Here is a 26,655-nt window from a genome sequence, read left to right as displayed (position 1 = left end):
AAAGGGACCCCCCTGTACAGTCGTGTCTCAGGCTCCTATCCTTTGCCTACCTCCTTGAGGAATAGCAAAGCTTTTTCTCTGTGTGCTCTTGTTGCCCTTGCGGACATGACAGCACTCCAGCCATAGGACCGGACCTGCCTCGAAGCAGTCGATGATTCAGATCCCATGTCACACCTCCTGCTGCAGTTACAGGATCCCCAGCTCATTGTGGAGCACCTCCTCTCTTCTCTCAGGGCACTGCTCATGCAGTGCAACCCCCTGCCCTTCCCTGTACACTGCCACTTCTGGTGACTGGACACCAGTTCCAGCTGGTGGAACTGGATCATTATGGAGCAGTGGGACAACCAGCAGTGGCTCCAGAACTGCATGTGAAAGGACACCTTCCTGAAGCTGTGTGAGAGGCTTGCCTCTGCCCTCAGGTGACAGGACACCCACATGCGACCCGCTATACCCCTCCAGAAGGACGTCACCATCGCTATTTGGAAGCTCACCCTGCTGGACAGCTATGTACAGTACGATGGGGGCTAATTTGACTATGACAAATAAGGAAAGAGATCTTGGAGTTATCGTGGATAGTTCTCTGAAAACTTGCACACTGTGTGCAGCGGCAGTCAAAAAGGCAAATAGGATTCTAGGAATTATTAAGAAAGGGATAGAAAATAAGACACAGAATATCTTACTGCCCCTGTATAAAACTATGGTATGCCCACATCTTGAATACGGTGTACAGATGTGATCTCCTTACCTCAAAAAAGATATTTTGGCCTTGGAAAAGGTTCAGAAAAGGGCAACTAAAATGATTAGGGGTTTGGAACGGGTCCCATATGAAGAGAGGTTAAAACGACTGGGACTTTTCAGTTTAGAAAAGAGGAGACTGAGGGGGGATATGATAGAGGTATATAAAATCATGAGTGGTGTGGAGAGGACAGATAAAGAAAAGTTATTTATTAGTTCCCATAACAGAAGAACTAGAGGACACCAAATGAAATTAATGAGTAGCAGGTTTAAAACTAATAAAAGAAAGTTCTTCTTCACACAGCGTGTAGTCAACCTGTGGAAATCCTTGCCGGAGGAGGCTGTGAAGGCTAGGACTATAACAGAGTTTAAAGAGAAGCTAGATAATTTCATGGAGGTTAGGTCCATAAAAGGCTATTAGCCAGGGGATAAAATGGTGTCCTTGGCCTCTGTTTGTCAGAGGCTGGAGAGGGATGGCAGGAGACAAATCGCTTGATCATTGTATTGGGTCCACCCTCTCGGGGGCACCTGGTGCTGGCCACTGTCAGCAGACAGGCTACTGGGCTAGATGGACCTTTGGTCTGACCCAGTACAGCCATTCTTATGTTCTTACATACATTCTTATGCTCCGTTGGAAACCAGCAGTGGTCATACAGGTATGGTGCTCTTGTGCTATTTTCCCAGGAAGGTGGTAAAATGCTGGAATGGGGTTTCCTAGGGAAGAGGGGGGAGTGGTGGAGGCTCCCTCCATGGAAGGGTTTTCAGTCCTGCCTTCACAAAGCTCTGTCGGGGGGGTTGGGATAAATAGGGGGTTGGTCCTGGTGTGTTTGTGGTGAAAGGGCGGTTGGGCTCAGGGACCTCCCTGAGGGCCCTGGAAACCCTGTAATTCTCTGTTTATCTGCTTCTACAGGTGGTGAGGGCCATCAACACAATCCTGATACACTGGCTCATCCTTCCTGGTGACATGGACCCCATCATCGCTGGCTTTGCTATCTTGGGCTTCCCCAACTGTGATGGGGCCACTGATGGCACCCACATCCCCATCTGGGCCCCCAATCACTGGGCCTCTGAATATAACAACTGCAAGGGATACTTTTCAATCATGCTGCAGTCCCTCATGGACCACTGAGGCCAGTTCACCAACACCAGTGTTGGAAAGGCACATGACACCCACATCTTCATGTTCCGCAATTCCAGCCTATTCCAGAAGTTCCATGCTGGCACTTCTTCCCCAACAGAAGCATTGGGATCGGGGAAGAGGACATGCCCATGTGCATCATGAAGGATGTTGTCTACGGTTTGATTCCTCTCTGATGAAGCCCCACACGGGACATCTGGACCAAAGCAAGGAATGTTTCAATTCCAGGCTCAGCAGGGCCCGCATGGTTGTGTAGGGCCCCTTCAGTCATCTGAAAGGGAGGTTCCAATGCCTCTTCACCTGCCTCAGCCTTAAAGAGCAGAACATCCCTCAATTGGTGGCAACCTGCTGTGTCCTCCACAATATATGTGAGAACAAGGGTGAGACACTCCTGCCAGGGTGGGGAGCAGAGGCCGAGCAGTTGGCCAAGGCCTTTGAACAGCGGTGCACAGCTGCCATCTGGCAAGCCTATTAGGAGCTGTGTACATCCAAGGGGCCCTGAAGGACAGTTTCACAAAAGGATCTCAGTGACACTCTCCCCTGGCCCCCTTCAGTGTGCCTTTCCCCCACATCCCTCCCTTCCCCTGTCCTCTCTTTTCCCCTCCCCTTCCCCTGTAGATACAATAAAGAAGACCTTTTGTTTTGAAACAAGAAACTCTATTTTTGGTTTAATTGGGGTAATTGCAACTGAGGAAAGAACCTGGGAGGAGAGAGGAGAGGAAAGGAAGGAGGAAGAAGGAGGAAGAGAGGTTCAGGGATGTTCAGGGTGTGGTTCCTGCTTCGGGTGGTCCAATCAACTCATGTGCAGAGCCCTTGGCAGTCATGGGGGGGGGGGACTAGTGAGAGAAGCTGGAGGGGCAGGAGCTGGGGAGGGATCAGGAGCAGCTACCAGGTAGTCCACTGCAGTGGTGTAAGCTGGGCCTACTATAAGAGCTCGTGTCAGATGGTGCACAGCTCCATGTCTGCCTCCAGAGACCACTGCAGGACACACAGACAGGTTATGTGCTCCCACTGTAGGTCTTCTGGGGGTCACCTTCACCTGCAGGTCATGTGGGCCCCAGAGGCTGGCACAGAAGATATGGGGTCGTGCTTCACTCATAGCTGGTCCAGCTGTGAAGAAAAGTGAGAGGGGAAGTCATCCCAGGAAACAGGGTGCTGAAGCTCAGTTCTCATCTCAGAGCTGACATGGAAAGGTGATGGTTCAGACGATGACAAAGTGCTTCTAGAAGGACCATCTGTGGCCTAGACAGCGGGCCCTGTCCTGCAGGGTCATGGATGACCCGGAGGACTGGGGGGGGGGGGGGGGGGGAGCCTCGCCTCGCTACCCCCATGTCCCGGGGACAAACAGGCATGGGAAGGTGCTGGCCAGACTGGGAGCCTGTGGGCTGGAGAAGGGTGATGGGACAGCTCAGCTTCCCTCCATGCTGTACACACACTGGGTGTAGCAATGGTGGTGTTCCACAGGGAGAGGACTTGTACCCCTGCCTGCTCCCCCCTCCCTTCAGGCTCTCCTGGCAGGGCACTGGTGTCCTCTGCCTCACCACGCTGGCCTGGGAATGCACACTGCCTCAGGAGTGTGGGCATGCCTGTTTGCCATGTGTGGCACTGGTACGTGTTTGTCTGTGACCCCATAGTCCCTAGTGGTGGCTTGTGGTGGGAAAGTGTCCCACCATCGGGTTGGGGGTAAAGCATTCCTCTCCAGAACCCCTGTGAGCAAGAGTGCCAGGTTTCTAAGTGGCTGCCTCTACGGTTGTCTGCTCTCGACTGCCGCTCCATGTGCAGCCACATGTACAGGCTGCTGTGTGATCCCCAGGCCGAGAAGGCTGGCCAAGGACCACAAAGCCCCTTTCCACCCACTGCCTGCCCCCACCTTGTGTCCAAGGAAAGTAATGCAACTCACCTGATGGTCCTTCCCCAGTCTCGTCTGAGCCCTGGGTGACATCCTGGGGGAGAGGTACCAGCTCCAGGAATATAGCCATGCCCTCAGGGAGGCTGATGACAGATGTCTCCAGGCCTGAGTCAACAATGAGGGGAGGGGAGGGGAGGCCTCCAGCTGGGTGAAGAAGCTGTAGGTCTGGGGTGCCGTTCCTGACTGGGAACTCCTTTCTCTGGCCTGGCATAGGCCTGGAAGAGCCCCTTCGCCTTCATTCTGACCTGATCCACAGAATGTGGCTCTGCCCACTCTGGACCAGGCTATCAGCCATGCGGCCATACACATCAGCATTTCCCTGTCTGACATGGAGATCCAGGATGTTGGTCTGCTCCCCCCCAGATCTCAGTGAGATCCAGGATCTCCACGTCAGTCCACAAAGGCACCCTCCTCTTTTGGTCCAGGCAGGGGCTGGGGCTTGGGAGTTGGCTGCAGCTGGGCTGGCAGCCATGGATGTCTCAGATGATGTTCTGGGGTAGGTAGCAGAGGTAGAGCAGAGCAGGGCACTGCTGTGTGGCACAGGAATAGGACATCCTGCTGTGTGCCACAAGCTCTTTCCCCTTTGGCTGCAGCTTTAAGGGCTGCAGGGGAAGGGGAACTATAGAATTCTGACAAGTGTAGACAGAGTGGCCAGCAGGGCATCTGGGGGAAGCCCTGGAGGACACTAATTTCAAAATAACTACAGCTGCGCTGTTTACACACACCCTATTTTGAAATAGCTATTTCATAATAGGCATTATTCCTCGCAATACGAGGGTTACAGAAATCGGAAAAAGACGTCTGCTATTTCAATATTATTTCAAAATAATGCACTTGCTTTGTAGAGGCTCACTTTGTTATTCCGAAATAACTCTGCTGTGTAGATGTGTCCCTATTTAGCTTTTCTAAGCTTTCCTCCTTTAAAATAGTTCCGCATCCAAGCATTTTATGTAGAAAATATTTTAAAGAAATTCGAGCACTGAGTACATCCTTCTGAAAGGAGATTGACTATGAAGCATCCTTCACAATCTTAGCAGAAGTTCTAAGAACTGAATTTCAGCTGTGGGAGGGGACAGAAAGGATAAATGTATTTATTTTGAAAGTACACACTGGTACACTAAGTCCAAAACATTATTCAAATTTGACTTTTTGTTTTTGCAATTCTATGGTATAGCAAAAAGAAAAGTATAGCTCTGGCTAAAAGTTAAAGAAACACTATCATATACATTTGTTTTTCCTTAACTATTGAGTGGACGGAATAAATTCTGTCTCTTAATATTAAATTTTGGGGTATTAGCATCCTTTTTACATACCACATAAAGACTTCTAAAGGCCCTGATCATCCTTGTTAGCCACATGCATGACGTACTTATTAGGCATAATTTCTTTCCTCACCAACCTATGTAGAAGCTAGATCCTGCACAAACAGAGATGGACATTCTGTTCTCCTTCTGACCGCCCCTTAAGATATTAGGTGCCAGCTTAGCCATGGTCACAGGCACAATTTGTTAGAACAGTTCCAATGAAGCCAGGATGGCAAAGATATGGGGAGGAAGCAGGGAAGGGGAACCAATCTGAGATGAAAGTTCTGAGGTGCAGAATCTCTGGACAGAATCCTTGGGGATTTGCAAGGTTTGGACATGAACTTTGAAATCTCACAGCTCTCCTGGACATAACAATGCAGTAGGAGGACTCAAATATGCCTCTTGTCTACCAAGAGGTTGGGTTTTACTATGGGATTTGAGTCACAGCATTTAAGGATCCTGAGCTTGCAGTTTAGCTATTGTAAGCCTCTAAATAATTTCAATAATATCTTATAATTTCAATGATGTCTTATAATTTACCAGGCTTCAGATGAGCTAAAGTGACACCTTTTTTTGTTCCATTTCATATCACAAGCCCCAACTGCAAAAGTATTTATGCTACACTATTTCCTATCTTTTGCCACTTGAACCTAAAGAGACTAGAACATATCAAAGTTGATTATATGGGTTTTCTATTCACTGGAAGTAACTTTGGCATGGTGATAATAATTAAATACAATCATACAGAAAGAAAGGGCAGTTTAACAACAAAAGAGGCACGAGTCCTTGCCGTTAATTATCAAAGTCTATAAAAGGCATGTTAAGCTACACACTTGTATCTAATAAGTAGTTCCAATTGCATTCATTAGTTCTGGGTGAAAGTAAATACATTATACACTACAAACAAAACCAGGTAAAGATATGCATTTATCAGTCTCCTCAGAAAATGCTGAAATATAAATGGTCCTAGTTCGCTTATATTTCATGTTGGTCCTTTACTATGACTGAAAATAAGCGTTCTTCCCCTTCCCTTTTAAAATAATTTTAAAACACTAAAAAAAAAATGTGTACACATAAATGTGCTCTTCCCATACTTGAGCACATATGTATCACAAGTTGCACAATATAGCAAAGTTGGGGAATTCTCCCAATTTTGAAATTTTAAACTGTTCCATATACATAGTGAAACTTTTCATTTTAATCACAAAAATCATTTGAATAATTCTTAGGGATCAAATTAAATTTAATTATATACATCCTTAATTATACCCAGCAGATATATCAGATGTGCAGAAACCAGTATTTAATGAATAACGCCAAGGGTGGTTCGAACTGGTTCAAACAGTTTGTTCATACACCAATGCTTATTTTTTTAACATAAAGATGGATAAATTTCCAGTTATAATAGAGTTCTGTGCATGCTTGGATTGTTTTGACTTTCTATTCTAATGTTCAAAACATAGCTGACATTAAATAAAAATCACTTGTATTTCTGAAAGTGTTTGTTTTGCTACCCAGAAAATTCTGTTAGTGTTGGCTAGCTATACAATATATGATAATGAAAATACATTTTTCAAAGGAAAAAGTTTTATTGAATACACCTCTCTTACCTTTTATGTGCTTCTGTCAGTGACTTCTCTTCATTTTCTTGTTCGATTTTAGCTGCACAACAGACAGGAAATGAATTAGCTATAAGATGAATAGTTCACAAGTTTCTTTAGTGACAATGTTTTTCATTACAAGATAAATACTTTACAGGACATTTTCAATTTCTAAGAATGCACGTCAGGTTATATTGGAATAACTATCAATTCCAAACCCACCCTAAATTAGAACACAGCCACATTTTAAAAGAATAAGTTCAAAAGCAGCTTCAAGAGAAAAGCTCTCAGTAAACACAAATAAATGTTTGTGTTATATCTTTTTCATGATCACCTCATAAAAAAAAAACTTAAAGTAGTAGACCTTAAGGAGAAATACCCTAGAATGTCCTCTGAAAATCAACATACGTGGGCTCCTATGGACCAAGAGGGGAATGTTCCAGGAAGAACTACTGAAAAATACCCTTAAACCAGACCCCCCTAATATTTACATTTGGTGACTGTCAGTAAAAGCCCCATAGTTGATCTACCTATTGGGGAATAGCCTTAGGAAACAGGCATTTCTAAGAAATACAGGATCCAAAACAGGAACAAATGCGAGCACATACACAAAACTCACAATTAGTGCATTGTCAATGAGGGTCTCATTCCTGCAGTCAGAGACAGCTACCGTTTTGTGCTGACAAAGAGAAATCTAACCACTGAGCCATATTTGCAATACTCTTGTGAAGAGTCTATTTTCCAATTTAAATTTTTTCTTTTGAATTTAATGTTATTCCAATTTATCTTATCGTCTTGGTACAAAGGCACACAAAGCTACAACACATTTAAACTCAGAGTTTTTACTAGTCTTGAGACTAACAGCAATGCTTGCTATGTGCATGAGCAAGCTCAGATAAAACTCATTCCTGTGCACAGGGACAACAAATAAAACATGCCCAACTTAAGTCCTGCATAAGCCTTGTATTTTAACAGGCAGTACTTCTGCCTGGAATCTGATTTCCCTCTTTGGTCCATCAGAGCAAAAGTTTGCTGTCTTGCAGAGTGATTTGCAAAGGCTATTTTGAAGGTGTTAGTGAATCTTAAGGGGCATAGAGGCTGTTTTGTGTCCCAAGAGATGATTGTAATTCAAAGCTGAATTTCTACACAGAATAGTAACACCACAAAAATCTAAAAAGATGCATATTTTTCATTCAGTTTACCACTTCACAGCTGCCAGCCATACCCGTCAAACAATGCATGCTCAATGTAGCCCCCACATTATAGGTATATCACCTCTGAAATACTAACTTCTTCATTTTAAAAAGGATGCTACTGCATCCTGAAACAATTAGCAGTTGCAACAGTGGTCAGCAATGATCAAAAAATGAAACCTGGGAGTAAGAATAATCACCAACGATGACTCTTTCCAACCATATAGCTTAAAAAACTTTACAGAGGCGGGCCTATTTTACAGAGGGGGAAACTGTGGCCATAGAGATGCAAAGTGATTTACCCATGGTTAGTTGGAGCCAGGATGTGAATCCATGCTCATGACTCCCACTCCAGTATATGCCCATTCAGCTATATGTTTTTAGGGTAGGGATCAAGAGCCTGACCCTAAAGCCTTTGCTATTGGTGTGGTGCATACTAGCAGGAGTTGGCATCAATAACATTCCATGTAGGAACATGCATTGTTTCCAGCAATAGTTATCTGAAAGTTCAGGCCTTTTTTCAATGTTTAATAAACAAGCCACAGTAAACTTCAGCAGAAGTGGGTAAAATATTCTCAAGAAATTGAAGAGCATGTGAAGCCTGCCTGATTATGGGTTTCATTAGTTGTTTGAAACTCAGCCCAGATTCTTCTAAAGATTTGTGTAGCTTCATAATGCTTTGGAGTGAACCGAGGCTGACTTATGGGTTTGCATGAGAGCCTTCAATGGCTTTGGATGCAAAACCAGGTGATGCTTGGCAACTTGAGCTGAGCTTATTATAATATATATTGTACAGGATTTAAGTTATATATAACTTCAGTCCTGTAACTCAAAATGACACCCGCGAAACAATTTGGACGAAGACCGAAGAAAATGGTTGCAAAGCTCCCTGTGAAGCAGAAGCACCACTCTCACTTTAGGGTCACAAAGTATCTCTATGTAGAACTGCTAAAATGAAAATAATTCATCACCGAAACATTTAACTTGGGCTCCTCTAAGCTGTTTATAATTCACTGCACAAAATTTAGGCTCACTAATGTTTGACAAGCTCATGTCAGTGGTTTTTAAATGCCTGTAAAGTATCTGAAAGTCATAACTAAATATCATTCCCCACTATTTCCAAAACGACTTGGTTCTGACAAGATAAATTGTTCAAGTTTTTTTTCTCTTTTTTGGCCATTAGATGGTTTGCAAAATCATGCAGGCCAATTATTTACTCTATAAAAATGAGGAAAATATTCCACACTTTACTGTTTGAAATTGCACAAGCATGAATAATATTACTCCAAAAAAACATTCTTTGGTCAGCCTGAAGCATGACTGAAAACAACTGCACACTAGAGCACATAAAAAAAAATTAGACAAGAAAAGTAATTTTAACAAACATCCACAGAGAGCGGGGGTGGGGATCCTTTTTTGGGTTGGGGGCTACTGACCCTCAGAAAAATCAGTTGGGGGCTGCACACAATTGAGAAGCAAAAACACACCCAAACAAAACCTCATTGACATGGCCCCTGACTGAAGAGAAAAACACTCCCTACATCCCCCTTGCACACCAGAGTGTGGGGTGTGTCCAGGCTAGTAGATTTTGTGTGTTCCAATTCCACTGGAGCACCACCACAGGCTCCCCAATGCCGGGGGTGGTGAGCCCTGACCCTCAGGGGCCAGATCTAGGCAAGCTGGGGGCTGCATCCATCACCTGGGCCTTAGGTTTCCACCTCAACCTGGAGGGGGGTGGGGGAGGGGAGGAAGAAATAGCTACTCCCTCAATGTTACAGGGGCATAATCTCATTTTTGTTAAAAGTTATTTTAAACACACACACACACACTACTCACACACATAAACATATATCCATGACCATCAGAGCTACATAGTCTTAGATTTCCTCCAGAGTTAAATAACCACTTGGCACAAGAGGAGGGAGAAAGGTGTGGGGAGTGAGGGTTGGAGTATGTTCTCCTAATTTTCTGCTAAGAAAGTGGTGATAAGATTTAACACTGTTAAAGAATAACATGAAAATGATTATGTAGCAACATGAAAGTAAGCAACAAAACTGTGAAAGCAAGTTAACGTCAAAATTAAAACAGACATCTTCACAAGTTCTCTAAAACCTAGCTCTTATGTAGTCTTTTTCATCGGGAGACTGTAAATATCCTTACTACATACTATCATTATTACATGGGTCTCATGCATTAGGGGTGATTTTTTATGGCAAACTTTTCCATAATAAAAATATTCCATGTGCTCGAGTCATCTTTGATGCTAACCTTCTGAAGTCTCAAAGGTGTCGTTCAGTCCACCTAAGGGATCACCAGTAACTGATAATCCCTAAACTTTACATCATTCATCAAGAAAAGAATTTGGGATGTGTCTACACAGCAGGGCTTTCCTCGAAATAGGCAAAAAAAAAAAAAGAGCTACGTCAATTGCGTAGCATATTTCAAAATAGCTTATTTCAAAATTGGGAGGAGCTAGACAGCACTTATTTCGAAATGAAGCACTCTTTCTCCACCTTCCCTTACTCCTTGTACAAAGACATTTACAGGAGACAGAGAAGAAGCCCTCCAGCTAGACAGTATTTTGACATTTATTTTGAAATAACATTAGTTATTTCAAAATATTGTTGCTGTGTAGACATACCTTAGTTTTTATTTAGCTGCTCCCATATTGTGAATATTCCACAGGGATCTATTTGGACTTAACAGCTCACATGGCATTGTAAGTATAAAATATATTGAACAGCAACACTCTTAAGGGTTTTGGAGTTCATCTTTTTTTTTTTTAATAAAGTGCTTGGGTATCAAAGAATCAAGGGCTAAAAAGTGACTTCTGATGAGATAAGTGAGATGAGGCACCTAAACATATACTAATACACTGAATTAATCTAATCTCATTATATATATAGTACATGGCAGGGTGTTCTATATAACTTATATAAGGGTATTACAAGAAGGAGGGAGAAAAATTATTCTTCTGAACATCTGATGCTAGGACAAGAATCAATCGGCTTAAATTATAACGGGGGGGGTGTTGATTGGATGTTCTGAAAAGCTCTTTAGCTGCGAGGGTGGTTAAGCACTGGAATAAATTGCCTAGAGGGGGTTTGAAATCTCCATCGTTAGAGATATTTAAGAGCAGGTTAGATAAGCATGTATTAGGGATGCTCCAGATCAGTATTTTTAAACTTTTTAAGACTGAGGAACACCAAATAATATTTTTTTTATGAGGAACACCAAGGGTTTTTTTGATGAGCCCCTTTAAGGGCGGCCATTTTGAATTTTGTTGTTCTCTGTGGCACATCTCCGACTGCCTCATGGCACACTAGTGTGCCGCAGAACGCAATTTAAGAAACACTGCTCTGGATGGTGCTTGGTCCTGCCATAAGGACTTGACCTCTCAATGTCCCTTCCAGTTCTAGTATTCTATGATTCTATGATTGTTTAAGCTTTTATCATCAGGATATGTTCCTTATATTTCATGTATATTTGCCCTACTTTAGTTTAAAACTCTAGATTTCCTTCGGCCTTAATTCTAGTATATAACTTCTGACTTGCATCATTTCTCCACACATATTTGTATACAAAGTATCATAGCTGTTTTCGGTTCATTTCTCTCAACAACAGTATGCATGCATTGTTAAAACTGTTTTTCCTATCTCACCTTTCAGGTCATATATTTCCTGTTATTCTTTGTGTTCTATTTTACTGTTGTACACCTGATTATAAAATATAGAACACTGTACACAGTATTACAAGAAAGGCTTCACAAATACTCAGTCTACTAGAATTATCAATATGTACACATAACACAATGCCATAGGTCTTTATTCAACAGCTTTTCACTTTAACTTCCTGGAGGCCCCAATCCTGCAGAGACTTAAATACATATATAACTTCAAACTTGAGTAGTCACACTGAAGCCAGAAATTCCAGTAAGGAAATTCAAAGCATTGAAAATAAAATAATAATAAATAATAAATAAGAAGAAGAAGAAGAAGAAAAAAGAGAATAGGAGGAACATATACAGATTATCTAGTAAATGAAGATGCTTAGAAATAAATGTTATTTATATTCCTGCAAATTTAGTTTAAAAAATATACAACATGAAATCGAATATAGAGAGTGTGAATATAGAGAGTTATGTATTCAAGGAACGGTTTGCATGCATAACCCTTTTCACTTAGATGATTTATCATACTTCAATTATACCATGCTCAAGTCCTGGCATGGCTGGGTCTACTTAATACAAAAATTACCAAATCTTTTTTTTTGTATTCCGTCCTCCCAACATTCTCCTATATTCTTCTCCTATATTCATCTGAGCAGATGTCTTTGAATTTTTTATATTGAACTTCATTTGACAATATTTGTAGGAAAGTAAATGCTAGCGTACTTAATCTTCTCAGTATTCTCTTTACTGCTCTATATTCTGTGTTGCCAACTCCTTTAAATTCTCTTATCTATAAATCTGAACGTGTTATTGTTAATCTCAATTTCCAGATCACTTATACCAGCCCTAGAGTTAACAGTGCCATGGAGACCATAAGTTGAACATAATTATCTTTCAACCCACAGAGATTATTCTGTTTCTGTACCATTGTAGACCTTATTTGAGAGGTTGAATTTATAAAGAGGAGTTGGGATTGACTGTGCAAAGGCCTAAGTTCTATATGCTTAGACAAACCAGTGCTGCATTTCCCATTGCAAGGGTGGCTTTTATTAGCAGCTATAAATTGTATTTATCATTGACAGTGAGGCTAAGTAAACACTAGCTGGAACTTGTAAGAAAAAAAAGGCTACATATTTCCCAATTTGGGAAACCAGCCACCTCAATTAGGCAGAGAAAAATCAAGGATAAAGGAGAGACTTGCTCTGGAGAGAGGGTGTGAGAAGTGGGAAAGAGAGCTCTGAATTCCTTGTCTCTTTTCTCCTCTAAGATCTGTGGTGTCCTTGCTGGTCCTTCAGCCAGTACTCTCATCCCAAGACAGGGAGAGAAGACAAGGGAATAAACAGTTCAACAGCCCACCCAAATCAAAGCCCTCATGCTGCACCAGAAATAAAATGTACCATTCTAACCTATAGAAGTATTGCCTAAATTCCCAAGAGTAACAATTATCCCCCGCCCTCCCCGCCCCTCGCAAGCAGGGTTCAGTTCACAAAGGACTCCAAGGGTCGCCTTTACAATGGTATTTATAATTATTTTATGCAGACACTTCTATAACACTCACCACCATAGAATCCAACTCTCCAACAATATTAAGGATAGAAGATCAAGGCAGAATAATAGGGTAAGATGACAAAGGGAACTCTCTTGAGAAAGCTCTTTCCTTTTCCTCCTGTTCTTCCCCTCTCCTTATCATGCTTTTATGCGTTCACTTCTGGTTTAACTTTTTTGGATTTTCTTGTTTTCTCTCTTGGTAAGATTAATATCCCTTGATATGGTCAGGGAGAGCAGTGGCATTGGAGAGCAAGAGAAGCTGTGAGTATACATGGAAAATAGCAGAAATAAGTGTGTCCTGAAGAAGTATTTAAAGGAGGTGTATGTAACAATAATCTTCAGACCATGACAGTGGCGAATATTTGGTGGCTCCTACAATGAAACCCTTTGTTGAATCTTGAATGTACATGATCCCAAGAAACTGCCTACAGAAAATGTATTTAAAATAAACCGAAAACTACGGCTTACTAAGTACTGTGTGAGCAAATGTCTTGGGATAAGCCCAGTTACAAGTCTATGCAATTTAGAAAATATGCTGAGCAGGCTTTGTGGTAATAAGAGGAGATCTAGTCTAACAGCATTCAAATATCCATATTAAAGTTTTACTTCACCACGACTTTTTGTTGCTGTTCCGCATTCTGAGTTTGGCCCAACGATTACTGTCTACAGTCACCAACTGAACCAAAATCCTTTTAGTTGCTTAAGCTATTTCTGCTGAAACTGTTCCAAATGACTGTGAGCAAGCACAGGCGCAAAATTGCCATCCCATCTGATCTCCTGCTCTCATTTTAGGGAATATCACATCTTCTCAGGTTATTGAATATAGGAAAGCATGTGAGTAATCTCAGATGAAAGGCAACAAAAATCCATTCATCTACTTGTCAATGGTCTACATCTCTTTTTCTTCTTTTTTTTAATTTTTATTGAGAAGTGTTAACTATTATTTATTTATAATTAGCTATTAATGTTCTTTCCAGTCCTTTTCATGTGTAGTGAGGTTTTTTTTTTTAAAAAAAAACAGATATAGTTCCTTTACGAGTCATTATCCCACTACAGTTTTCAATACTTCTACTTACACTGAATTGAGATCCAAGTACATAATAATACATGATGTATAGATGTTCTACAGTATACTCATGGTAAGGCAATATTGCGATAAAAAGATGCACCCACAGGGATTCACATGTCTGGATTTTTCATGACAACTATTTTCAACTTTTTGGCAGAAAGATTAAAAATAGACATTTTCTCTTTATGAAATTTCAATGGGCCTTTTAAATACTTCCGACTTCACTCTTCAAATGAGGGGTGTAAAACTCGTTGCTTATTGCAAGATTAAAATAGTCATGATTAATTGAACTGTTAAACGGTGCTATAATACCATTTACTTCAATGTATTTTGGAATATCTGGATGTAGAAAAAAGGCATTTGGTATCACTTGTCACCATCAACATCATTGGTGACCCTCAATGGAAGTCTGGAAAGAGGTTATTTCCCATGGTAGAAGTTTGCACATGATTTCTTTTGATGTAGGGAAGTTGGTATGCCTACATGGTCCATAAGATCATAACATGCTAGAGGTCTGGGGCCCAGTGGAACAAAAAGTTTAAGATGACTGGAGATTTCCTGATTGCTGCACCCTTCATGTGCATTGAGATCCAAACACGCTCTTCTGCCAAATTCACCATTGAAGACCTTGGGGATTGCATCAGACGTTTTTTTTCTAGGACCGTCCCTCAGACCTGTTTGGCTTGGAGTATCTGAGTCAGACGCCACCACCAGAAGGTTATCTTTTTTAGTGGTTCAGGGTCTGTAGTCTCTGTATTGCAGTGTTGTTCCTTTAAGATTTCTGACAGCATGATCCATGCCTTGTCCCCCTCAGATTTTGGAAGGCACTTGGACTTCTTAAACCTTCAGTTGAATGCTATCACTATCTTTAGAGATCTCATGTTGGTACCTTTTTTAGTTTTGCCAAATCTGCGTGAAAGTGTTTTTAAATTGAACAACATATGCTAGATCATCATTCTAGAATATATGGCAGAATGCAGGTAAACCCATGGAACAGGAGACATTAAATTCTCCCCCAAGGAGTTCAGTCACAAATTTAATTAGCACATATTTGAACAAGCATCATCAGCATGGAAGCATGTCTTCTGGAATGGTGCGCAAAGCACAAAGGGGCAAATGTTTAGCATATCTGCTACGGAAAATACCTAGAAATGCTGGCTACCAGTCTCAGGACCAGCCCACAACATTTTGGCACCTGAGGTGGGGAGCTCAAATGATGCCCCCACGCTTGGGCCAAAATTTTGAAAGGTCTCAATTCTGCCTTCTTCCCGTTTTACTCCTCTCATGGTACTGCTCTGCTACCTACCTCAATAAAGGAGAACTAACAACTTAAAAAGCCATGCTCAAAAAGTGTGAACTAGTGGCACCCCCTACCCCATGTCTGGCTCCTGAGGCAGTCGCCTCAGTTCACCTCATGGTAAGGCCATCCCTGACCATTCTTCATGTAGAGGCAAGTCCCATGGAGCAATCCTATACTTAAAATTAGTGGTAAAACTTGATGTGGAGGGATTGTAGGGACAGAGGAATTATGATGTCACAGCTAATTGACAACGATACATTTAAATCATCTCTAGATCTTCAGCAATGATTTTTCTGCCCTGCTCTGGAGCATGGGAAAATCTCCAATTAAAGCATTTACATATTAATTCAATTGGCCCAGATGCATTAGGAATTCTAGAACTTCCAGAACTTTTATTATGGCTGACCTCACAGCTAAAGAACAACCAACATTCCATAGAAAGGGAATGCCAAAAGTTGTCAAAGCAATTTGGGTTGACATTTTAGAGATCGATAATTAATGCAGAATCTGAAGGTAATATGTTGCTTCCCCACTCATTGCTTTATCCTAACCTCTTCATTTACTTTGTGGATTATGATGAATCTGGGATTTTTTGTATATTTGTTATATTTGGGAAAATTATTAAAAATCACAAATCATTCCAAACAGAATTGTGTAAACACAATTTCTGAACAACAAAAGAAACAAAATTGAGTTTGAGACATGGAAGAAAGTGCGCCAAAATTTAATGAACAGATGAATATAGAAAAGGCAGTGACAACTGTGTACTATGTCGACTTTTCTTAATTTCTTTTTTTTCCCTTATTATTCCTGCCAGTCGAGATGACAAATTCACTCGGTCTCTAGGCAAGGTGTGTGTGTGGACAGGGCGGTGGCGGGGGGCTCAATGCTCCTAGAAGTGGTGGGGTCTCAGCTGGAAGGGGTAGGACTGGGGCAGGGGGACCTCAGCACTGCCCAGACCACACCACACCCCCTTCACTAAAAGATTTCTTAAATAGATTTCAATTAATATATGCAACAGAAACAGAATACATGATGGCAGAGAGTACATAAAAAAGGTTTTATTGGGACACCTTTTGATGACCTGCATAAACTCTCTTGTCAGTTCTGAGTACTATACTGAGCTTTTTCAAACATTTGCCCACAAAGCCTTCTTTTACCTGACTGCACCATGAGAGACACACTGCAAGCATAGATTAACATTTATGCCACTAAATGAGTTCTTGCACAATGGCTACAGAGAACGGACTCCACCACTGCAATGCATTGGCTCTCTCATAGGGTCTGAAACAAGGACAATATATTTGAGCAGTCTTAGTGATTCACACAAAATTGAATGTGCAATAAGATTACTATGTGGTAATGCAAACCAAATGAGATATAGTCAACTGAGGTACAAGACAAATTTCATGCAATACATATGTATTTACTCATATTACCACATTTAAGGGCGCGTCTACACAGCAGTGTTATTTCAAAATTATTTCAAAATAATGGGTATTTTATTCTGAAATCTGAAACTCACATTTTATGAAGAACAACACCCATTCTGAAATAGTTATTTCAAAATAGGGTGTGTATAGACAGCACAGTTGTAGTTATTTCTAAGGAAATGGCCTCCAGGGCTTCCCAAGGGTGCTCTGCTGGCTACTCTGTCCACACTCATCAGGACTCTATAGTTCCCCTTCCCCTGCAGGCTTTAAAGGTGCAGCCTCAGGGGAGACAGTTTGTAGCACACAGCAGGCCCTGCTCACACTGCCACACAGCAGCACCCAGATCTGCCAATCATGCTGCCATGACAGATCACAGGACTGCACCTGAGCCCCTCACAGCTGCAAGCACAGCTGCAGGCAGCTCCTAAGCATCTGCCTGGGGGTAGAAGAGGTGAGGTCAAAGACACCAAGCCCCTGCTGGGGAAGACACCAAGCTCTTGCTGGGAGGGAAAGGAAGTGGAGGGGACCCCATTAGCACTCTCTTCCCCAAGCAGCATCTACTGCTCACACACATCTTCCCCCAACACCCTCTCCCCTCCTCTCCTGCAGCAGGCCCGGGCTGGAAGGATACCTGTCTTCTCCTTGTAGGATGCTGCCACTGCCAGTCCCAATGTGTGCAGGGTACAGAGGGAAGCTGAGCCACTCTCAGGCTCCCAACCTGGTCAGCACCTTCCCATGACTGCTTGTCCATGGGATGTGGGGGTAGCGAGACTCCCCCAGGGACATACATTCCCCCGCAGGAAGGGGCCCACTGTCTAGGCCACCAGTGGCCTTGCTCCAAGTACATCGCTTTCATCTGACCCAAGAACTTTCATTGTTGGCACAGATATGAGGGTTGGGTTTCAGGAGGGGGAGGGCTCAGTTCGAGGACAGGGAAGACCCTATTTGGACACAGACTGGCTAACCTAGTGAGGAGGGCTTTAAACTAGGTTCGACAGGGACAGGTGATCAAAGCCTGTGGGTAAGTGGAGAACATGGAGACCTGGGATATAGGTCGGAAATGGGAGGGAGTGTGGGCTATAATGGCAGAGAGAGAGAGGTGAGTCAGGGCAAAACTGTGAGGCAAGATCAAATCAGTATCTTAGGGTATGTCTACACTAGCTTGTTAATTCGAGCTAGGTAGACAAATCAGGCAACCGGAGTTGCAAATGAAGCCTGGGATTTAAATATCCTGGGCTTTATTTGCATGTTCCTGTCCGGCTGCCATTTTTAAATCCCCTTAGTTCGAACAAACTGCCCATGGCTACACGCAGCGGTTTAAAGTTAATTTGAACTAAGTCCTTAGTTTGGATTAATTGTTACACCTACTACAGGTCACCTACCCAGGTGGAAGAGGTGGATGAGGCTTTTTTTAAACAACTAACAAAATCATCCAAACCCCAAGATTTGGTGGTGAGGGGGGACATCAACTATCCAGATATATGTTAGGAAAATAACACAGCGGGGCACAGACTATCCAATAAGTTCTTGGACTGCATTGGTGACAACTTTTTATTTCAGAAGGTTGAAAAAGCTACCAGGGGAAAGCTGTTCTAGATTTGATTTTAACAAATAGGGAGGAACAGGTTGAGAATTTGAAAGTGGAAGGCAGCTTGGGTGAAAGTGATCATGAAATCATAGAGTTCACAATTCTAAGGGAGGGTAGAAGGGAGAACAGCAAAATAGAGACAATAGATTTCAGGAAGGCGGATTTTGGTAAGCTCAGGGAGCTGATAGGTAAGGTCCCATGGGTGAGCCACTCACACAGCTCCATGAAGGTGTCCTCCTGCATGCAGAAGTTCTGGAGCCACTGCTAGTCATTCCACCGCTCCATGACAATCTGGTCCCACCAGTTGGAATTGGTGTCCAGTCACCAGAAGCGGCAGTGTATGGTGTACAGGGAAGGGCAGAGGGGTCAAACTGCATAAGCAGTACCCAGAAAGAGGAGAGGAGGTGCTCTGCAATGAACTGGAGGTCTTGCACCTGCAGAGCCACAGGGGCAGTAACTGAAAGCAGAGGTGCGACATGGGGTCTAAGAGCCATTGATTGCTGGGAAGCAGGTCCAGTTCCATGACTGGAGTGCTATGGGGTCTGTGAAGGCAACCACAGTGGGCAATGAAAAGGCTTTGCTGTCCCTCAAGGAGAGGAGCCTGAGACACGACTGTACAAGGTCCCTTTAAGCTCGAGCCTCAGATAGCTTCAGGCAGCAGTTCCAGGAAGTGACTGCTGTCCTGATGCCCTGCCTGAAGTGCTTCCAGGTGGCTTTAAATGTGATTCAGTGTCCAATGAGTGTGGGTGCTCCATTTCAAAAAAGCTCAGAGCAATTTCGATGGACATTTGCTGTGTAGACGTGCTATTTCAAAATCAGGTATTTCAGAGTTTCTATTCCCAAAATAGCTAATTCTTAAATAAGCATGCAGTGTAGACCCTAAAGGTCTGAAATATTTTAAAAGATGACTTTGATCATTTAAAGTAGACATAACACAAATATGAAACTGTTAAACAATTAATGAGATTGACGTTTTTCCCAGTATAAAGCATATAAAGTATTCTGTTTTCTTATGGTCATTATTCTGTATTTCAAGAACATTTTTCAAAAATAGGAAGTCTGAGAGGGTAAGATTTTATTTTTTTCTTATTTCAGACCCATTTTGCAAAAGACTGCAGAGACTTTTTTGTTTAAATCCAGGCAAAAAAGTTGATCTTGTCTATACCACGTGAGGTCTTGGATTACTACAGGGATGGTGAATGGAGCAGAATGGAGTGGAATAAGAGAATGGGGGTTTGGCCTTGAGTGGGTGACATGTGGATGAAACATGAGTCTAATGCTGCGATTTCTTCTGGACCTCACCACTTGGGGAAAGTCTGCTTTTCAGTGTCTAACTACTAGGTAGGCTCAGAATTTATAGGGCCAAAGGGAGCTGCATTATGGATCCATAGCTCAGAATTCAAAGTTACATGAAAGACTAAGGATGCTGATAAGGTGGCAGATAGAGGGTTAATATTTGGAAGCTAAGGTCATTATTGCTAATTTTACCTTTTCAGAATGTATACAGCATTGTAACTTATTTTGTTTTTTGTTTTAATTGTATGTTTAAAAATGGTGTTTAAAATTAATAGTTGTTCATACATAGTTATATACTCATACAACCCCCTAACTACCTTAATGAAGTTTTTGGCCTGGGAATTTTTAAATAACTGAAGAGGTTCCTTTTTGTATATTCCTAACATTATTGTAAGTCCCATTTTCTTTGTTTAGAAAATTATGGAAATATCAAATAATTATATTACTCTCTCTTAAAAACAATATATTTAAAGAACAATAAGTTGCCAGTAAAGCAGTCTGAAAGGTAAGAAACACCAGAATTAAAGTAATAGGGTTATGTGCATTATGAGAGGGTCTCTCTCCACATCATGTAGGAAGTCTGTGGGAGAGTCAGGAACAGAGCCCAGATCTCTTGGGATACAGTCCACTGCCTTAGTCACAAAGGAACATTCTTGCTCTTCTTACTTTGCCCAATTCATTACCCACCATTTGCACTGAAAGAAGCAGGGCAGAACAAATAGCATGTAATTATATAATTAAGGACTTGATCATAATTCACATACATGGGGAAGGGCAAGCTAAGATTGCATGAAAAACCTTAATTCTGACATTTCCTAACCTTTGTGGGGGTGACTTTGCAAACTTTACATCCTTTCAGCATAATTTTGATATGTAATTTCCTAGATTCAAAAAATTACATAAATCCCCAAACCAACTGAGCAAATTTTATCATGTGAAACCATACCAAGGCACATGAGGGTCACCATCAGGATTGGAATGGGAAGCTTTTACCTCTATAGCACAGATGTCTACAGCTTGACCTGCAAGGGTAATTGATGGTAATAGCAGGCTATTATCTTCTAGGTGTGCCAGTCACTAGAGGTGTAAACGTGACACATTTTGCTAATTACACAACTGTTTTCTAGATAGTAGTGGACTATCGAGATTCCTGATTCCTGATCCATAGCCCTGGATGGAAGTGGTTATAGATAGCATAGCCAAGCACATAAATTTGGCATATTTTATCTCCAAGACAGTCGGACTGTGGATTGAGCCTACAACAGTAGAGATATGGTGTTACTGCCAACACTACATGAAATGACCTTGTGCAACCAGACTGTTAAATAGGCAGTATGATAGTGACCTACCTTCGAAGGTAGGAATACGGGGCCTTCCTCAGTAATAAGTGCAGTGGTGTGCATAGAATTATACCAGTATGGGGGACCTGCGATTAGAATGCACCATCTTTTTCTGGCTGTCAACGCAGCAATACTTCCCAAAGTGGCCGCTGCTGCTGCCACAGCCTGTATAGAGTCTGTGGGGCCAGGAAGCATGCTTGGTGCATATGGAAAATTCAGCAATTGCCTCTAAAGGCTTCCCTTGACTGCAAACGTATATTACAACCTAATGTTGCACCCATTCCGCTAACGGAAACCTTTAACTCAAATTGGTTACACCATGAGGGGCCATAAACTAAAGCTTGAGTGAGTACAACTCATCCACTGATAACATGGCCACTCTGCAGTGAGTTTGTAGGCTAACTCCACTAGTCCAACATTGCCTTTCCACAATTCCACCCATGTGTCTAGAAAAGACAGATAAGTTCTCTCATTGGAAAATAATTCATAGAGCTTACTTCAGTGCAAAAAATCCAACCCCGTGGGATATTCCCATCAAAGCCTTGCTTCTCCATGAATGAGTGCAGTACTGGTAGGAAAACAACAGTTTGACTGTTATTCTGCAGCATGGATGCTTACTCTTTCAAGTTAGCTAACTTGAGGGGAGTAGCTCATGTATAGAAAACTTGGGTTAACTTTGCCATGAAAACATACATACCATAAAAGTCTTTACCAAGCATTTGCAAATGGCAATTTTCAGACACTTACAATTTGGCTGAATCTCAGTACGTTTTAAGGGGATAGCAAAAGGTACCTGTATAACAACAGGATCTCCTCCCTGCCAAATTTCCTGTTTCAAGCCATACAGGCACTAGAGCTCTTCAAAGAAACCATCAGAAAATATGTCGTTCTTTGCAAAATGACTAAGATACTAATTTTTACTGTATATGCTATACTGATTCCCTAATTTCCTCCTTGGAAGCAGCAAATTTGCTTTTACTGAAACCTTTTTGAAAAAAAATTGCCTCTGGCAGCAACAATTTCAGCACAAATGGTTCAAGTTTAGCAAAGCAATATGCAACATAAAACAGATGTCTCACAAGATGGATGACTCTTTAGGTAGAGCTAGGGTGGCTGACTCTAGGTGGAGCTAGGGTGGCTGACCCTTTAAGTGGCGCTCGACCTAGCTCCACCTGTGACTATTCAGCTGCCTCAGTAGATACTTTGAGACCAGGGATTGGGCAATACTTTGAATGACACCTGGTCATCAAAGTCAGCAAGGAGCTTATCGGAAGGGGGAGCTGTGGAGAGTAACATCTTGCAAGATGCGTGAGGGGAAAGAACCCAGTGGATGACTCAGGCAGATGACCTGCAAAGTGTAATTCTGCAGGGAGCAGGTTAGGAAGGAGAGAGGAGCCTTGCAGCCTCATCTTAATTCTTCATTGGGTAGTCTATGGAACATAGTCTTTCAGGGAGTAGACTGACTCTTGCAGGAGACTCCAGATTAGAGAGGAGAGAACGTGATATGTAATATGTATTAAACTATGTTATTTCAAAGTTAGCCATACCATTTGTAAAGTAATTAAAACAAAAATATTAGAAAACTAACCACGTGCATCATTTCAGGGTCCACTGATAACATATTGACTGACATGCACATGGATTGATTCTTTCCCCTAATGTAGGTGTAGAAGTCTAATAGGATAACTTTTCTGCTTTTGCTAGGCCTTACATATTTACTTACTTTTCCTCCTTTTTACATATAAAATTAAACCTGACAAGTTGCAATATTTTAGTTAAAAGTGAAACTAATACAATTGTACTAAATGTATAGCTGCTCCTATAAAGTTCTTCTCTAGCTCCTTGCCAGAGATGTTTAACCACATGTGCCCAGCTCTCCACACCTACTGGAAGATTGTTTCTCCTTTTCTAGTTTCTGCTTGGCCATGCTAGCAATAAGTATCAATGAAATATACTGTAAATGTATGAAGTTATTTTGAACTGGTGAATCCCATTATACAGAAAAGCTACCTTCTCTGAAAAGCATCACAAAAACATTCCAAGCTATTTAACTGTGTGAAAAGTTACACATTTGACTCAAAGTTAAAAACTTGTTGCTATGTAGAAACTGAACTTTAAATACAAAAGAACTTAAACTTTATTTTACTTTGTCCAGAACACACATTATATATATAAACACACAAATCCCCCCAAAGGTGCCAAAAGTTGTCCCTCTGTTTTTCTAAATGATCTTGTGTGTTCAGCCTAGCTGAACAGACTCATCGATTATGCCTACATAAACAACAAAAGCCCTTAGAAAAAATATCTAGATCAAAAGCCTGTCAAACACTGAACAGGAAAGAGAAATCCTGCTTTAAACATGGCCTCTTTCAAGTCTGAATTCAATCCCACCAAGTAAAAACAAAGGATTTCATAATGGAAAGTATTTTAAAATTACTTTATTTTTGGAACTTAACCAAAGGATTCTTTTCTCCTATATGTTAAGCTCTATCTTTCATATAGTAACACTGTGACAGAATTTTGAAAAGTAGCCTTTGCAAAGTTTAAAGAAATGTAGACTAATTTATTTAGAACACATCTATGCTCATAACCCTACTTGTAATAATTTCCATTAGAACATGCAAATGATATTTTTAACTTTGCTACTCTTCTGAGGTAATGGGTTTTCTTCTTCCATCAATGATCACACAACTCCCAATAATGCCAAAAGGAGTAACAGCTGTATATTTTGATGGGAGACTACAACTTCAGGTTTCAGGTTTTTTCAGTATCTTTTTTTCTCTCTCTCACCCAAAACGAATAAAAGTGTCAGAGAAGGGGATCACCTTGAGAAACTAAATGTCTGGCAAGCATGTAACAAACAAAACAGAATGATAATACTTCCACATTATCATTCTGTGGAATTCACTGTTGCAGGAATACAGTCTCAAAAACTGTGGACAGATTTAAATAATGTTTTCATTGTCCTTTCTTAAAAGGATAAAGAAGCATCACTGGAGTTTCTTCTGGTGTATTCTAGTATAAGTGAAATAAATCTCATGTTCAATCCATTGTTTCAGATTTAAAAGAAATGCATAGCACAGTTATTAGACCTTAAGTTCTAGGTCCTAACTAATCATTTTACTGAAATAATTTCTATTACATATTGACAAACAACTGTCAATTTATTGTTCTGCCTTCCATGTGCATAAGATTACTTGCTTTGACACTAATTCAGATGCCCCAAACAATTACCAGCTAAACACAATCATTGTGGCATCAAGTACAGAACCTATGCCTCTTTGATCCCAAAGTGGATATTACCAATTGTTTTAGGATACAGCTAAAGACCTGTGAAGACTGACCCTTGTAAATTTTAGGATCTGGTGGTTTGTATTTGATTGGTCAAGTGGTGTTTTGGCTATAGCCATCAATCTAAATACCTAAATAAGTCTATTCAATAGTATGGGAAGTCATAGGAATTGGTGGACACATTTTGAATATCACCATAAGACTACCAATTTACCTTTGATGATCCAGTTAGGAAGCATTTGTAATCTGACTAGCTCACTGCAAATAAATAACAGGCACTGAGTACTATAATACAATCAATCAATGATCATTTTCATTTGTGAAAATGAGTTAACACCATTCTAGACAACAGCAGCACTGTTGACCTCAAAGGGAGAAACAGTGAAAACTCTCACTTTTTACACCATTGTTTATCCAATTATAAGGCAATATTTTTGTCTTCTATTATGTTGAATAGTTACACAAAGCTAGAGTGAGGACAGAAACAGTCAAAAAATAGACTGTGCTGGCCAGAAAAGCAGCATGGCCAAGTCGGCAGAGAACATTCTGATTCAGAACATTGGCTCACTAGTAGTGCTGCTGTGAACCCCTGCTCATAAACTAAAGCTATCTGCAAAACTGCCGAAACTTGACAGCGGGGTATTGCAACTACACTACCTATCCCCAGTTACGGTGCTTTCCTCCTAATGTGCAAGATTAGTATAGACACATTAAAATGTATACCTCCTGCAGCATTTTCCACAAGCCTGTCCAAAGGAGTTCATTTGGGTTTGCCTTTTGTGTTTGCTTAGAAAATTAGTCACAAACTTTGCAATCTGAAGAGTGTCACAAGACCTCTGCTCTGCATACACCATGTTTTTGGCACACACACCAATCACTGCTTTAGAGAGGAGTCCAGCTTTTTTTTAAAAAAAAAATCAAGAAACAAAAAATTGTGCAATTGTGTTTTACTAGAGTTGCAAACTCACGCTGAGTTCACACTCTTGAGACAACAGCATCTGTCTTTGCTGCCACTCAAGAGACTGACTCACTGACAGGACAGTACAATACCCCCACAAACTGTGGTGCATCTGATTACACGAATCCACATCTTTCTGTGATGCCAAAATAAACTGTCGCTTTACTTCCAATGTATAAACATTGTTCCTATAACTTCCCTTTGAAACATCTTGAAAAGGTTAAATGACATTTCATTACTTACCTTGATTAATGAATTTCTCCATGTTGTCTTTGAAAGGCTGGATGTGCTCTTCTAATGATACCTGATAAACTTTCCCTGCTTCTGTCTCGCATGCTGAAATCAAAATAATAGATTACTTCAGGGTGACATATTATGGTATAGATACAAATACCGCTGTAAAAATACATCAACTTATGTTAACTTATAGCCAGCAAAACCTGTGGGATATGATCCTCACAAACATACTGCTTCAAATGCAAACAGTACAAGAAAATCCTCCTGGAGAGCAATTTTGCTCCTGATCAAATGTTTCTGAATAAATGGCAAAGGCAAAAGAAACTGGTGCTCAAAGTAAGTGATGGGCTTGTAGGTGTCACAGACCATCCTTCTTGTTACCTTCTCGCTCTCAGCAGCCTGGGAGTAACCAGAGTTTTTTGGGGAAAATAGTTGAAACACTTATTGTTTGAATAGTGAGAGATAATGAGAAATGGGTGTGTGTGTGCATTTACCTCTTTGTGTGTCTGTTAGTTTTTCCCAGTCACATCTATTGTATTTTTTCCCATGTTCCATCAGAGTGAGCTCCGTATTTTATATATTTATTACATTACATTCCCCTGGATTTATTACATTATATTCCTCTTATTTCTTGAACTTCTCTTTCTGTTTCCATGTTCAGCTCTACCTCTTCTCACTCCATTTTAAGGTCCCATTCTCTCTCTCTCTTTTTAATTCTTTTTCTCTTGCTCTTCTCTTTCCTTGTCTTATTTCTTTCTACACATCCTTTCCTCTGCCTTTAGCCTCGCACAGTCTCCTCCTAATACTAAAATAGATTATCCTGCTCCTCCCTCTTCCACCCATCTACCCTTTCATCCCACATTATCTGAACCCTTCCTCCATGTATAAGCTACCTCTGCTTGTTCCTAGGAAAGGAAGTGGCAGGAGGAAGACTCTTGTGGATGATGTCATCTTCTCCCAGCTTCCTGAGTGCACTCTTCAGGGGTGACAAGCTGCAATATGAGAATTACTTGCTCCACGTTAGGCTTCGGGAACAAGTCTTTAA

At 41.3% G+C, this 26,655-nt stretch overlaps 1 protein-coding gene across 2 annotated transcripts in view; it reads right to left on the bottom strand.

Annotated features, from left to right (window-relative positions):
- The window catches only part of FMN2 (formin 2), a 241,250-nt gene that overhangs the window by 43,436 nt on the left and 171,159 nt on the right, over window positions 1–26,655 (bottom strand). For both annotated transcript variants that reach the window (XM_075924820.1, XM_075924819.1), the window contains exons 15-16: window positions 25,617–25,709; window positions 6,697–6,748 (exon numbers count right to left, since the gene is read on the bottom strand). In XM_075924820.1, coding sequence (XP_075780935.1) covers window positions 6,697–6,748; window positions 25,617–25,709 — 145 coding nt within the window. The remainder of the gene's footprint in view (window positions 1–6,696; window positions 6,749–25,616; window positions 25,710–26,655) is intronic.

The sequence above is a fragment of the Pelodiscus sinensis genome, chromosome 3, assembly GCF_049634645.1.
Source record: "Pelodiscus sinensis isolate JC-2024 chromosome 3, ASM4963464v1, whole genome shotgun sequence".
NCBI classification, from domain to species: domain Eukaryota; kingdom Metazoa; phylum Chordata; order Testudines; family Trionychidae; genus Pelodiscus; species Pelodiscus sinensis.
This window is presented reverse-complemented; position numbering and strand designations above follow the sequence as displayed.